General features: G+C 40.0%; 1 protein-coding gene across 1 annotated transcript in view; it reads right to left on the minus strand.

Annotated features, from left to right (window-relative positions):
* Positions 1-16,156, minus strand: part of TOX (thymocyte selection associated high mobility group box) — a gene marked incomplete at both ends in the record, with an annotated part of 294,857 nt that overhangs the window by 141,368 nt on the left and 137,333 nt on the right. Inside the window, one exon of the mRNA XM_079722330.1 lies at positions 9,514-9,579. Within this exon, the coding sequence (XP_079578456.1) occupies positions 9,514-9,579 (66 nt within the window). The remainder of the gene's footprint in view (positions 1-9,513; positions 9,580-16,156) is intronic.

The raw sequence follows: 16,156 nt of genomic DNA on the forward strand, positions 1-16,156 counted from the left end.
ACTTAAAAGGATGTGAATATTTTTCATGTCAATAAATATCATCTATTACATTTTGTTTAAATGACTACATATTATATCATTGTGTGCATGTTCTGTAATTTATTCCAGTTTCTTATTACCAAACATTTAGGGTATTTCTTTTTTTTTTTGCAGTACGCGGGCTTCTCACTGTTGTGGCCTCTCCCGTTGTGGAGCACAGGCTCTGGACGCGCAGGCTCAGCAGCCATGGCTCACGGGCCCAGCAGCTCCGCGGCATGTGGGATCTTCCTGGACCAGGGCTCGAACCCGTGTCCCCTGCATTGGCAGGCAGATTCTTAACCACTGCGCCACCAGGGAAGCCCAATGCATTTGGGTTTTAATATACTATTTTAAAGCATGTACAGCCTTTGAGCTTTAATAAAATTTTCTTTTTTAAGAAACCTGTGCTAAATTGATTTTTGCTTATGGTCAGATTCTTTTTGCTAAATCATATATAGGCAGCCAGCATGGAATTAAGCATTCAGTGTTGGCCTATTTTTATATGTACATATTTTTATGTAAACTTTAAAATACACACTATATGTGTTTATGGCCATTCTTTTCATTTTTTCCCGTTGTACAGAAATCAGTAAATGTTGCATATGTAAACCCACATTCTTCATGAAAAAGCCAGATTAGCAGAGGAGCTAAACAGATGGCCTCTGCTCTTGGTCTGGCTCCTCCCTCAATCAAGAGGGCCAGAAAAAGGAAAGATCATCACACTCTGACAGGCAATTCCTACTGTTTGGATCTTTTACCAGGAAGCAACTGCAGTTGGATCCCTAGGTATCTGAGGACCATCTCGCTTCCTACAGTCTTCACTACCAAGAAAGCTTATGCTGAAGCGGAGCTGAAGACAGGGGCGAGGAAAAAAAAAAAGATGAACAATTGGAGATAATTTCCTGAGTTTAAAAAAGATAGAATTCCTCCTCCTCCGGTTTCCCAGGAGCAGGTTCCCTGAGAAAGCAGCGGAAGCGGTGCGACGTCTGTGATGGAAAGACCTCCTATACTTTGTTTATCTTTCGGTGGAGAAAAGGAAAAGCGACCAGAAGGGGAAGAGTCCTGGACCCAGACAAGAAAAGCAATGAAAATACAGAGGAAAAGGGGATGGCCATGGAGGCAAAGGTTTGGAAAAGGCTGGAAAAGAGGGGAAAGAAGGAATCACCGTTGTGGATAAAAGAAGCCAGGGACTGCAAATAAACACCTCACCTCCGCACAGCTTATCTGAGTGTTTGAACAAATATGAAATTGCTGCTTTGGTGGGGAAGAGATGGTCAAATATCATTTGGTTCAACCTGCTGTTTTTCAGAGTATTCCCACACACGGTAACACATGCAGTTATCTGAATACTAACAAGGACTGAGGTTAGCACATCAACATTTTGACCTTAAAGTTCTAAAATACAGTGAGGCCCTTGCTGCCCATGGATGGAGTCTGACTTGGGCATTAGGCCTTTCCGGGCCAGAAACTTAGCTGGGATATGTACTATCTTTTTGATGTTTGACCAGTCCCTCTATCATTTTCATCCTCCAGGAATTGTAAGGATTAAATGAGATAATGCGTGCAAGGCCTTTGCTTAGTTCCTTCCAGACAGGTAGCTGCCAACTGACAGCTGTTATTATTGTGGATCGACTTCATCCTTTACCATGGAGGTGGGGGAGTGCTAACCTAAACTTCCAGCCAAGCAGAAGCTTCCTACTAAAACTTACCATCGTCTTGGCAAGCAAGACATTTAACTGAAGTCAGAGCATAAGAAATAAACAGCTCGGTGCTCACAGTACAGGTGAGTTCAGGCTTCCCTGAAGGCAACTTCCATACGGGGCGCTGGCCCTGCTCTATCCCCGCCCCCAGCTCCCCCTCCTCCACGGCCACTCTGGTGTGTGAGTTCAGAAAATAACTACTCACAATGGGCTTAGCTATTCTTGAATGCAGGACTTCTCCTGAAATGCTAGGAGGCCCAGTCACATCCAAGGAAGGCTTCATTACTGGTCTCAAATCATGACCCTCAGAGAACCTCGTGAGTTTCAGACCAGGCTGTTCTATTTGAAAAATCTGATGCCAAAACCAAGAAGTCACTTGTTTGACTTTGCTTGCAACAGGATCAATGATCATAACTTACAAAGAGGAAGGAATGTATGGACAGCATTTTCCAAGACAGCCACCAATTACTCTCAAATCATTAGGATTATAGTTAGAAATTTTTATGTCCAAACTGCAAAGTAACATAGATCAGAAAAAACACAGGAGAAAGAAAGAAAATATGGGATAAAGATGAAACTGAAACTCTTTGTGTTTCTGGGAAGTCCAGCTAAGTCTGCTCCAAAACCAAGGAACTGAAACTGCAAAGGGAAACTTGACACTTTTTAAAAGGTGTTTGGGTGGCAGGTGAGGATATGAAGAAGGTGGTCTCAGAAGATATAGGGGTGGGTGGAAAAACAGCTTTTCTAAGCCTCAGTGTTCTTATACTAAAAATGGGTGAAATCACTTCTACTTGACATAATGAAATTTTAGTGTTTGTTTGGAACAACCTTAAAGTGTCTTGGAAGTAGAGTTGGCGTGGACAGATGACATCATTCAACATACTGCTATTCTTAACTTGAGTATCATACCTAGTTTTTAGACATCCTTTAGTGACAGATTTATTATGAGTGATAGAAAAAAATCTAACACACACACATATATATATATATATATATATTGCAAAATTTAACAGGAAGGATCATTTAGTTTTTCATCACTGCTCATGTGCTAAAGAAAAACATCTGCAAAAAAATACGATTCTGAACAAGCTAAAGGGCTGCTTTCAAAACGTATCAAAATCAACTGTATAACTGGTCAGGCTGTGTGTTAGAGTCACAGCACCTCTTGCTGGTGCCTAAATGTCTTGGTGTCCCTTGACAGCTGTCCACTGAGCAAACCATCCTTCACATGAAGCTCGATGCTTTTGGAGAATCTGTTTTTGTCACACATGCTATTCCATACAGATAGTTTCATAATTTTTATCACTGAAATGCATTTGCCTAATGCTTGAAAAAACATACTATTAGACAATTATAATAAAATTCTCAAGCATACTCAGCAACAAACATTCATTTTCTGAAATAAAAAATGAGTCTTGTATTCGCAAGTCCCACAGCTTGGAAATGTATATGATACACAACATTTAACCTGTCAGCAGCCTCATTAGTGTCAATGAGTAGGAACTGGCAATCAGTAGATGGTGTGCTCTACATGTGTTTGTGTTTTAAAATGTTCCCAAAATAGCTCTGCTAGAGAAGTTGATATAAAACACTTCTACTGGACAAATGAATTTCAGTTTAGATTTTACGGTCTACTTAAAATTTTTTTGAGGAAATCTGTTTCTCATGTAACTGATCATTTATAGGTTACAGAGTCGATACCTAACTAATAATAATAAAGACTGGGTGGGTAAAAAATCATCTAACTTTCAACCATACCAAAATGTAAATGATCAAGAAAATCTGCAGAAAGACTAAGGTGTGCTTGACTATCAAGAGCCCTAAGATATGTATTTGCTGGCGCCGGGATTCAGTATCCATACAGCTATTAAGACATTTTTATAAACTGTATGAAATATGTGAGCTATTTCAAGATATAATTCTGAAAAACAGATTTCCATGTAAGAAGCCAATTTAGGAGGAAAACAACATAGACAATAGTAACTTGTGTGCTCGAGTGAAGCATCTTTTTAATTTTGAGTAATGAAGATGTCAAGCCAAATGCTAGAGTAGTTTAACTTAATTAGGTGGCCTATTTTTCCAGGCATCCTTTCATTTCCCATTGAAAACTCAGCTTGTATGCAAGGCAAAAGAGCAATTTTGTCTGTAATGAATACCTCAGGGACTGCGCAGAGTAATCGTTTGAACGTTACACTGAAGACTGGTTTGAGTAACTAGTTTGGGCTTGTTAAGATGTCAGACTTTGTTGGACTAACTAGATTACTCAAAGCCTGGCAGCTTTGCTATTTTATTGGGTGAATGGTCAAAAAGTCAAGCTGACCTTACTCCCGAAATTTCTGCCAAAAGGAACCAATCTAAAAGAAATTGGTCTAATTTATAGTTCAAATTTATGTCACCATCATGGAAATTTTATGGCCTAAGTCAAGAGATGTTTTTTCAAAAGTGCTCTTAAAACATATTATACTTTCCAGGCCCTGTTGTCATACCTCGTTTATATTCTATCTAACCCTGAGAATTTTCTCATTAGGAAAACATGGAACTAAAAATACAGATATAGGGCTTCCCCGGTGGCGCAGTGGTTGAGAGTCCGCCTGCCGATGCAGAGGACACGGGTTCGTGCCCCGGTCCGGGAAGATCCCACATGCTGTGGAGTGGCTGGGCCTGTGAGCCATGGCTGCTGAGCCTGCGCGTCCGGAGCCTGTGCTCCGCAACGGGAGAGGCCACAGCAGTGAGAGGCCCGTGTACCGCAAAAATAAATAAATAAATAAATAAAAATAACTGGAAAAAAAAATACAGATATAGCTATTAATACGTTTGCAAACCTCAAAATATTACAATTCTAACAGTAGATTTAAGAGAACACTGCACAAAAAAGAACTTGGAAAGTCCTATTGGTTCTGCTGCCATTATATTGCATATGACAAATAGCAATCCGATATTATTGTAACAATAAATGCCTGTTATTATCTAGTCTATTATCACATTAGTTCTCTGAGTCTTGGACTTGAAATAATTCTCTGAGGAGACAGGAGTGCTGGTGTCTTTTGCTAACGTGCAAGGCGCTGACACCCAGGAGCAGGGGTGCTCCTGGAATGGAATGGGCATGGCCAGATTTGCTAAATGTCTGCACAGGAGGGCTGAAAACCATTGCAAGTAGAAGACTCAAAGAATTATGGTGATTAAAACATGTACACAAAATAATGCTGCACACTTCCAACGTGTCGGGCATCATCTAAGCACAGGAGATCCAGAGAGAAAGAAGGGCGAGTCCTACCACAGTCAGGCGGGCAGGCTACGTGCCACAGCAGGGCAGATGTGTGCCTCGATAACTCCAACCAGATGCTGGAGAGGCACGGAGGTGTGTAAGGAAGGAAGGAACATGGATCGTTCAGCAACAGCAAGAGGAGAGAAGGAAAGATGGAAATGAGGTCAGATGAGCTGAGTTAATGAGAACCTTTGAGGTCCAGAGCTCAGGCAGTAATTACACAGAAGGAAAAGACGAGACAGATTCAGCAGCGATGCAGAGAAGTAGAGTCAGAACCACCTGGGATCAACTCAGGGCTGAGAGTGTAAGGGAGACTCTTCAAGTTTCTGTCTTGGGTGACGGGGCTGGGGGTGGTGTTAACTCTCACGACTATAGCCGATATAGGAAAAAAAGAAGTTTGGGGTGAGGGAGTGGGCTGGAGGTGATGAATTTCAGTTTGACGAATGGGTATGTTGAGTCTGAGCTGCTGTTAGGGACAGGTGCCCAGGAAGGTTAGAAATCAAACCTGAAACTCACATGAGACCTGCCCTAGATGATGCTCTTCAATTTTTGCATTCAAGATGGATGGTACAAAATGCACGTTGGGTGCTTAGTTGTAAGATTCCAGGAAAAAATAATATTGCTTTATTTTATCATAGCTATTTTTAATCTTGAAATGTGAGGAACCAGGTAAGAGAGACAATTCCAGTGCAGGAAGAAAAAAGGAGCAAAGAAAGCTGATCACAACCTGAAAATAATCTAAAACAGGATCTTAGGTCAGGACATGTAATACTTAGGGTTTACTATGATGCGCAGAATTAACAACAAAGATTAGTTCAAGCTGAAAGGATAACTGTTCATGGAAGGAAGGAGGATGGAAGGAAAATACGAAGAAGTGGAGAAGGAATGAAGGAAGCAAGGAAATAAAGAGGGAAAACAAGCAGAAAGAAATGGTTTATTGGAGTCAAGGCCAAGGTCAAGGAGGAAGGGATTTATTAAAAAAACATGGTTCAATCAAGTAACCAAATCTTCTCCATGATCTGACACCAGAAAAATCTTCTGATTTTCCCCATCAGGTGATTATTTCTTGTGTGTATGTGTATACACACACATATACACACACACACACAAACACACACATTAAAAAAAAAACAGTCCTTCTCCATCTTTTCCACACAGTTCCTGAACTGAGACACAGGTGAGAAGTGAAGAGTTCCTATGTCCACGGAACTGGTAAAGAATGTTGCCAGTGTGGGTGGAAAGCATGGAATGAATAGGTAGTCGTGGAAAATGATATTTTTGTAACTTCCATAGAAGAAAAAGAATGAGGAAAAGAAAACTGAAAAAATAAGTAAATAGATAAATGACCTTGGTGCCACAGAAAGTTCCTATCAAGAGAACCGGACTCCTGTTTCCTTTGATGTACTTAATTCAAATGAACATTTATATCTTGAGCACAATCAATCACATATAAGGAATTACAGAAGGTACTAGCATTGTAAGGGCTGGAGAAAGGAGCTTGAGTCTTTCAGGGGAAGAGAAGGATCGATCCCCAGCACGAGTGGGCCTGGGCTGTTCTGGAGGAGGGGCGGAGCTCTGGTGGGCAGCCCAATCCCCTTCCCCCTCCTTGTTGTGTCCTTCGGCATGTTGGTCAATCCAACATGACACGTGAAGAATGACAAAGGAGTGTGGGATGGCCAGTGGCCCCTCCTCATGTCTCGCTTCCCTTCCATTAGCCACGCACATTTTCCCCCAAACTATACAGAAGGGAACCTGCAAGTTCATGAGGTATCAAGCAACATGGGCCCCCTTAGCCAGGGTCCAGAAACCCACAAAGAAATCTTGTATTGCATGGTTCAAATGCTACCCAGAGTAAGAAAAAGTTAAATGGTGTCTAAAGCACTGAGTGGCCAGCACACTTAGGGCTATTATAGGAGAAAACAGTCAATATTCTAAGGACGAAGCCGGGAGAAGTGGAAATGTCATGGGTTTTTATTGCATACTTGTCAGGCTTATTATAGGGTGGTATATTCGATGTAAAAGCTGCCTATCAATTACAAAATTATATGTAAAAAATTTTAAGGATTTGTATACACTAGCTTAAGAGGTATAGAATTCACGTAGTAGATAGTGCCAGAGAGCCCTCTGGGACTGTCTAAAAGAATATCATTAATTTTTACAGTGTCCTTCCATTTCTGGAGCCATTCCAGCACTGGTTTTCTATAAAAATCATTTCAAGTTTAGAATCATGCTATTTGCCTGCAGCAACATCACAGGAGCAGTAGTGTGCCATATGCTACTACTTAGCAACTTAGTCTGTTGAGTCCCAAAGCATGTACTGATTTGACAATTGAACAGGAATTAAAATTGTTGAGAGATACTAAGAGGCAAGTTGCCTTGGATTACTAAACTGTGCAGATGTTTGACGTTATGTAGGAAAGAGAACAAAGCTATTTCTTTTCCTGCAGGATGACTAAAATCTTATTTATAGTTGCCGAAAGGGGCAAATTGATTAAAATTCCCAGAAGAATACCAGGTAATGAATTCTTGAATATACCGTATTACAGTAAACAAAAGGAATGTTAAGTGTAAAATTTAGCTAAGGCCAATCGACTTACGTAATTTGTGAAGCTTATCCTCTGCCAGAGTGTGTATTATTTTACATTAGTTGAATTTTTGAAATAGCACATTCTAAAAACATTTTCGTATGTGCCGCATTATTAAAAAATAGTTTGCTTCAGGCACACAAACCTGCTCTATCTTTACGAAGCACATAAAGTATCTGGAGCCCTCTACTCTTTCAAAAATTACCACTGGTATTTAAAACATTCTTGGTAACTCTTGACTGAAATATTAAGAAAAATAATGTTAGTTGTTTGATTTTAGTCAGGGTTTAATATTATTCATTGTACTTGAATTTAAAAATCTAAGTTGTTATACTGTATATGCTTTGAATTTCCAATCCTTTATCCAAAAGTCTTTAAGACGGACATAATGATTCTCTGAAAGGGAGCAGCTGCTTTATAACAGCAATCATTTATTGAGTTTGTGTTTCTACTGTTTCAAACAAATTCAATTAGCCCTTACACTTCAAAACCCTAAAGGCAACAAAGAGATGATACCAGGTTGCTTTAATCTAATAGTAATACTAAACTTGTCAGTACAGTTTTGGGATTGATGGTTGGAAGAAAATTAATAGTAACATTTTTCATTTTTTAATCAAACAGTCCTACTCAGAACTACCTATGGATCCTGCCGGCTACTTAGCTGAATGAATTCAGTTAAGTAAAAATTCTAAATGCAAAGCCCAGCCTTCCAAAGGTATTCTGAGGGTGGCCGACTCAGTTGAATGGAAGGAAATGTAGCCCGGACCTCTGAACTTAATGATGACCTTCTCATCTGAACAACATAGTATAGTTTCAAGAATGTCTGCCAGAGAAGGCAGTGGTCATGATGACTTCTAAATGCAAAGTTCACGGAGAGGCAGGCCTGCCTCTGTTTTGAGTTAAGCCTGAGACATTTTGTTCTTAGAGAAATTTCAAAGCCCCATAAAGTGCACCCCTGACACATACATTAGATTTAACTCACTGACAAGCACCATGAAGAGAAATAGTTCTATTTTTGTTCCCTATTCCCCCACCCTTCCCAGTTATCAAATCTATTTGGGCGGATATGAAAACAACTGTTTTCAATGTTTGAGTTTATGCTATAGTTACTGACACATGAAACTCCAAGCTACCATGGTTTTACTCTTCCAGAAAAAAATATGTGCAAGTCCACACAATGCTCCTGTGAACTCTCCCTCACTTTCATTTATTCATTTATTTGTTTTTGCTTACAAGGTTCTTACATATCGTATTATAGTGGCCCCCTAGGGCAGTTACATTTTGCTTCAGACTCCCTCTGTGGATCAAGGGGCCTGGTCTTAAGTATCTAAAAATAAATAGCCAAGCCTTCACTTCTATAAATGTAACCATTTACATTTTCATTGGACTTTTGTTGTCACTTCTCATGATTAAATACCTTGTCAACCATTCCCAGTGAAATGGATACAAACGTGCCCTTCAAAGGTTTCCCATCATATCACGGATTTTGGCTTGAAAACAGCCATAGAGCGCTTTCTGGCCCTGCGGTTCTGGTGATCAATGTAACATTTTATTGAAAACTGCCCCAATAATTGATCATTAACGCTATTTGTGACATGTGTAGCTTATAATAATTAACTCATCTATAGTCAGAAGCTCAAATAACCCGCACCTGTAAAGACTTTATTTCCTAAAGGTAAAACAACTGTTTAGGAAAGATCATGCTGGCAAAACAGCTGCTTGCCGTTCTGGAGAGGAAACAAGGTATTATCTTTCAACAAATGCCAACTCCGGTGTTTTATCAGCTCGATCTCATTAACTGAAAACAAGGCTTAAATGCTTTGTTTATAAATTATGATTATTCCTGATTGCGGCAGTTACTGATAGTGCTACTCATTTGCAATGCAACTCTTTGAATTTGTTTAATTACAATTTGAAACAAGGCAGAGAAGATTAATTAACCCACCTGGCTGGCTGGCACATAGTCCTGGCTCGGCTCTGTCATGCTCATATACATGTTCTCACCGTCAAACTGCGAATGAAATAATAGTAAACATTCAGCAATCTTGACTGTGTGCATGTTTGTTTTGTTTTGTTTTTTTTCCACCATCAAACTGGAAAACAGTAGCCATAAAAAAAAAAAATACTGTGGTTGGAAATACAGAAAATCTGTACAGCAAGAGAGCCACATCTATTCTTTGATGTTTCTGTTGTCATTTTCCTGACCCTGGATGTCAGTGATTTGGAGTAATTAGTGCTCTAGTAATTACAGCAAGCAAGCAAGAAATGAATGGTTTCCTTTCATCTGCAATCTGTTTTAAAACAAAATGGCTCATTTTGCGTACCACGTATATACATATTGCAGTTCGGCTGTAATGAAGTATTAAGTGGATGGCATGATTTCTGAAAGAAAAGGATAATGGAAAATATACGGAGGCACAGCTCAATGCATTCTGAGTTTGGCTCTCAAAAATGAAAAAGTGCAGAGTTTTCATAATAGACTGAAATTGGCTTCATCACAATAGCCTTATGATTAAAGAATTTTATAATAGTATTTGAAAACAGCACGTGCCACTACAAGCATGGCTAAGAATGATAATAATAATGGATAACAATAAAAATATACAGGCTCGATGATTAAATTTTCCTCTCCGAAGTTTTTCAAAGACACAGAATTAATGTAAGTATTACAAATGCATAGAAATCCATATAGGAATTTACAAATTAGGAACAAGATGGGAGGAGAAAATTCCTGGGGGCAGTTGGAGTGCAGAGCTGTGGAAGAGTACAAACAACAACAACAACAGCATACTTTTCATTATTCGGGTTTCTGAAAGCAGTAATCACTCCATTCAGACTTAATCCTCAGCTATCTTTAGTCACTTGATAAACGGGCAAAGCATTTCCCTTTTAGTTAACAGAAGAATTTTCCCAAGGAAATAATCAAATGGACTAATACAGCCAGCTTCAAAGAGTTGAGTCTGAATGTACTTTCATTGCAGACTAGTTTCAGACACGGGAACTTGAAAATCTGAGAAGTTACTTTTCAAGACAGAACAGTGTTCCTGATGGAGACACGCACAGTTCTGTGGACATACTTTTACGCCACCGGAAAACTGTGCTATAGACATGGCATTAGAGGCCCTACGAACACTGGGGACACACCACAGCTTCGGAACTGGCTCTGAACTACAGTCAGCAGCAGTCAGTGCCCTGAAGAGTCACATAAACGTGAGCTGCACAAGTAAAGACCTCCCTAAGGACACTGAAGCACTCATCAAGTTCAAAGAACCAAAGGATTTCCTCACACATCATCCTGCAAATGTATTTCATGTTTTGTGAACAGACTTACCTAAACAGATCTGAAGTCACTCACTGAAAGATGTGGTTGTTCGGACAGATCAGAAATAGCACACCCAGAAAAGAACAGCTGGACAGTTTGGTTGCTCTGTCATCTGGCATAGGAGCCCTGAGTCCGAGTGACTTACCCAAGGCTGGTTTTCCATCAGTCAGGTGAATGCCTTCAACCCAAAGATAGTCTAGCCCCAATCGATCCGCCTTACTCCTACCGGCTCAAAACGTAACAAAGAGCATCATTTAGCATTTCTCCACCGCCACCCACTGTTGGTTTGTTTATAAATGTTTTTAATGTTAAGATGCCAAAGAACCATTTAAAATATGGACAGTTTCTCTGACTGTAGCAAACTAAACTGAAGTAGTGAAGTGAATCAAATACTCCACTGCGTATGCATACTCTATAAATGTGTTACTTTCTATTTCATCTTCTCTTACTCATTTTCTAAATCTGGTGTCATTCTCAAGCCAACTAAAGCTTTGAAGTTTTGGTTTTAGTCTATCCAAAGTATATGCTAATTGAATACATGCAATGTTACTGCTCCTAAGGACTCTTTCCTCAAAAAGTATCAGCGCTTAAGTAATATTGAGCCAAGGCTGAAACAGCATTTTAAATAAAAGATATGTGGCTACAGGAAAAACTATTTTTTTGAGTACATTCTATGTGCCTGTAACCTACCTGTATCTTTACATGTATTAACTGATTTAATTTTCACAACAACAAAGAGTTAAGGTATTATTATTACCTACAAAGGCACAGAGAATCAAAGCTAGAGGCTCAAAATTACACAGCTACTAAAAGGCAGGGCTGGGATTCAAACCCAGGAAGCCTGACTTTCTAGCACATGCATGTAACCCCCATAAGAAATATAAATATATTCTGAATCATCATGATGAGTTAGCCATCAATTCTGAAAATGTCAATATATTATCAAAGCAGAGTGATGACAGTATCTCAATGACGTTGAGATACTGTACAGAATTTCTATGGTATTGTGAGGCTTAAAAAAAAAAACAAGAGTCCCAGTGAGCTGGCAATTTAGTAATCAGGCTGGCAGAATATTCCTGGAGGCTTTATAATTAAGCCTTAAAACACAGGGAGGTGGTCTGACAGTTAATTTTATGTGTCAATTTAGCTGGGTCACAGGTGTCCAGATATTTGGGAAAATATTCTAGGTGTGTCTGTGAGGGTGTTTTTGGACAAAACTAACATTCAAATTGGTAAAATGAATAAAGCAGATTGCCCTCCCTATTGTGGATGGGCCTCATCCGATCAGCTGAAGGTCTGAATAGAACAAAAAGGCTGACTTTCCTGAGAGTAAAAGGGAACTCCTCCTGCCTGACTACGTGACCTGGGACACCAGTCTTCCTGCCTTCAGACTCCAACTGAAACATCAGCTCTTCTTGGGTCTCAAGCCTGCCAGCTTTTGGACAGGAACTATACCATTTGTTATTGTTTGAATATTTATTTTTTATGAAGAAAAAACAAACAACTCCTGGGTCTCCAGCTTCCCAAGTACAGATCTTGGGACTTCTCAGCCTCTATAATCACATGAGTCAATTCCTATAATAAATCCTCCTCTCTCTCCAACCCCCTCCTTCTCCCCGTGCCTCTGTATATATCTATCTATCTATATATATATATTAGTATATCTAGTATATCTCTGTCTATATATATATATATATATATCTATCTGTTGGTTCAGTTTCTCTGGTGAACTCTAGACAGGTGGCTTCTTCTATTACTATCAAGATATTCACAACTCCTCTGAAAGCTTATCTCTGGAGGACCTGAAATGTAGAGACACATAAAGAGATGACCTCTATCTTATACTACTGCCTGCTTTCTAGGGGAGCGGAAGCCACAGTGATTTTGCTGTGAGAGTCTCTGGCCTCACCATGCCCACTTCCTGTGCCCCGGTGCATGTCACATACATCCGCACCTCTTTGTCCAGACTGCCTTCCTTCCCTTTTACTTGTTAAAATGTTTCTTACACCCCTCAGTTCCCTTTAGTCAGGGCTGTCTCTAGCCTCTGCGCTCCCTGTGGTAGCTTTCTGGTTCCAGGCAGGTTTTGTTGCTAGGGGACTAACTCCATGGGGCTGTGAGCTACAAGACAGTACACATCTTGGTTATCTTTAGTGTCTTTATAGCTCAGGGCTGGCATATAAGAAGTCCTCAGGCAACGTCTAATTAACAAAAATTAAACTATATTTGCTTGGTTAAATAGATCATCTTCCTAGAGAAGACAGTGACTTGAGAGGAGGAAGAATATTCAGCTTTTAGAGAATGGTTTCAAGGCTTCTGAAGGGGGGAAATTCACAGTCTTACAGTGGATTAAAACTGGAGCAGAATTAAAATAGGAGCACAAAGAAAAAAGAAATGTACAGAAATAACCAGGACACCAATACTTAAATGCTGGAACTGTCCTTCCTCAAGATCTTTATTCAATTAAAAAACATGTAGATTGACCAAGAATCGAGAGATCTGGCTATAAATTAACTTATGGCCTCTTTTTGAAGAATTCCGAGTTGCCAAACAAAGATATATGTATGTCAGAACAAGCCTGGTCATTCCCCCTGTGTTTGGACAAAGTCTTGAGCCCGGGGAGAAAAATAAGCCAAGATCCCAGTGCCCCAGCCCACCCTCTCAACCACAGACTGCTTTCAGGTTAATGTCATCCTTGTACTTTTTACAGCTCCACCCAACCACACCCTGGTCCAGGAGCTGGTTCCAGGGATCTCAACAGGCCGTGTGCTGACGCAACGTTCTTAGAATGCATCCTGTGGCTTGGGTTTATGTCTCGTTGCCATCTGAAGTTGAATTACAGTGCACAGAGTCCTAGAATTTCAGTCTTGGGAAGGTCCCTGAAGGCATCATATCTGAACCCCTCATGTTATGACTGAAGAAACAGACTTTTTACTGGTCATGCAGTACATCTGGGTGTAGAATCAAGGTCTAGATTCCTAGTGGAAGAGTTTTCCACTATGACACACTGCATCACCCATATACTCCATCACCCATAAAATGTGAGGGAGCAGACCCTACGGCTACTGTTTTATACTCCATCGCAAATAATAAGTGGGGGGTCAGATCTCCGATGGTTTGTGTGTGGCTTGTTTGCATACCCCACAGTCTGGAAGGCACAGTGTTTGCGTTATTACACTGATGACCCCAGTTCACTTCATCTGGACCACATATTAGATGAACCTTATTCATAATTGTTGTAATAACATGATTTTATTAAAAATAACTAACTTCACTTCCTTACTCCTTACGTTTGTTGCAGTTATTCTTAGAAGTCAGCTAAATTTAGGCATTATAGCTTTTCAAAATATATCTAAGCATCCTAAGACTTATAATTTCCATGTATTCTCAATTTAAAACCTGAAGCAAAGTTTGAAGGAATAAATAGGCTGACTTATTTAAATCTAAATGTAAATGGCATCAACTCAGGATTAGCCTTTCTGACCAAGTGCGTTATACTCTTTCTCGTGTTTTTATTTCAAAGCACCAGGGGATGCAATCACATAAAAAGTCATTTATAATCTTCTACTACAGTTTTTAAAAATTGTTTTCAGAGGATATTAACCAAACCCATAATCCCAAAGAGCTTTTCAAACTAGGTAGTTATTATTTCTTCTATTTAAAAACTGAAAGCAGACATCCAACACTGTCTGAGCACAGTGAACGACGAGCAGAAACGAGCAATGTTAGGCTCCCAAAACCACTAACACAAGAAAAATCAAAGATAGAATGTGAAGTATAAAGCAATCATTGGCACTGGTATAGGAAATGGGATCTATTTAGGGAAACCATTAGAAGAAAACCAGAAAACTGCTGCTGGGGGAGGATAGGGGGACCTCATGGGATTCGTGAAACAGTACCACATTGTATCTCCTGTAAAAGCGAAAACCTTACATTTCTGGGTGTTCTCTGAAGGAATATTGGATACTCTGTTTTTTTTTTTAAAGGAGCTAAAAATGGAAATGTTTATAACAGACAGTTAATTTGATATTTCTTAGAGGATAATAAATCATTATAAGACAGGGTAATATTGTCAAAGTAAAATATCCATTTTTTACTGCTTGGCTCAATATAAGATTAAAAGTCACTTTTTTTTTTTTTTTTGGTAATGAAAGAAATTGAGTAAGTTTGGTCGATGAAAGCAAAGACTTTTGTTGTTTCATGTAGAGCAAAGCATTTTAAAAGCTATAGCATAATGTGAAGGGTGACATGCGCCGAGCACTGCTGTCACTGCTGTTCACGCACAGAGTAATGTGTAGCCAATAAAAATAGAGCAAGGTGAGCTCCTAGCTTACTACACATCCTCCGTTCTCCAGGAACAAGGTCAGGAGATACTGGAGAGGGAGTATGTGTTTATTTATCCTCCAGCTTCAAGGCTGACTGTGGAAATGTGAGATGGTCTAAGGCAGTCCGCCTCCATGCTGAGCCAGGCTGAAAGCAACTGGTACCGAGCACTGGGGCTGGGAAAGCGGCTCGCGTGCACTGAAAGGAGACCAGTGGAGCACAGCCCATCAACACCCAGAGAAAAGGAAACAACTACTGCTGGTGCTTTGAATGGATGTGCATGACAACCTGGGAGCACACAGAGCTGAACCAGGAAAGAGAAACCCCTCTCGGTCGGCTCCTGTCACTTGAACTTGAGTGGTAAACACTCTGCTGCAGATCTGAATGGCATGGAGAGGAAATATGATCTGGGCACAGAGTGGCTGCTTGAATACTTGGCCTCTGGAGGAGGAGAGAGAGAAAATGTCATCCCACTTGGCTATAGCGTCCCAAGTAGAACACTGTACCCACCGCTTAGAATCTAGGCTCCATTTGGGAACTGAATTTACATTCTCATCTTTGTCCTAGTGATATATTTATTTGGGGAAGAACTGTGTATCATGTTTCTGTTGTTAACTTTAATAACTGACATTTTCAGCAACAGTGCTACGCATTTACCTTGATCCTGTCCTCATAAACGCTGTCCTCTACCAAGGCCCAGTGGCATGACTCGGATGGTAGCAGCAGTCTCCCTCTGCTGTTAAGGGTACAGCTACAGTGAAATGTGTGTTTGCTTTTTTAAACAACACACCAAACTTATTAACTCAAATGCACTCTGTATTAGCTTAAGTAGTCACACTTAAAAGCCACACTTGATGGCTCCACACTTCAGATAATGATGCCATAATGGTTCAAACAAGTTTTAACCTTTGCAGGCACTTTCTAACCACGTTAAATGTATTAAGCC

The sequence above is a fragment of the Hyperoodon ampullatus genome, assembly GCF_949752795.1.
Source record: "Hyperoodon ampullatus genome assembly, chromosome: 17".
Lineage (NCBI taxonomy): Eukaryota > Metazoa > Chordata > Mammalia > Artiodactyla > Ziphiidae > Hyperoodon > Hyperoodon ampullatus.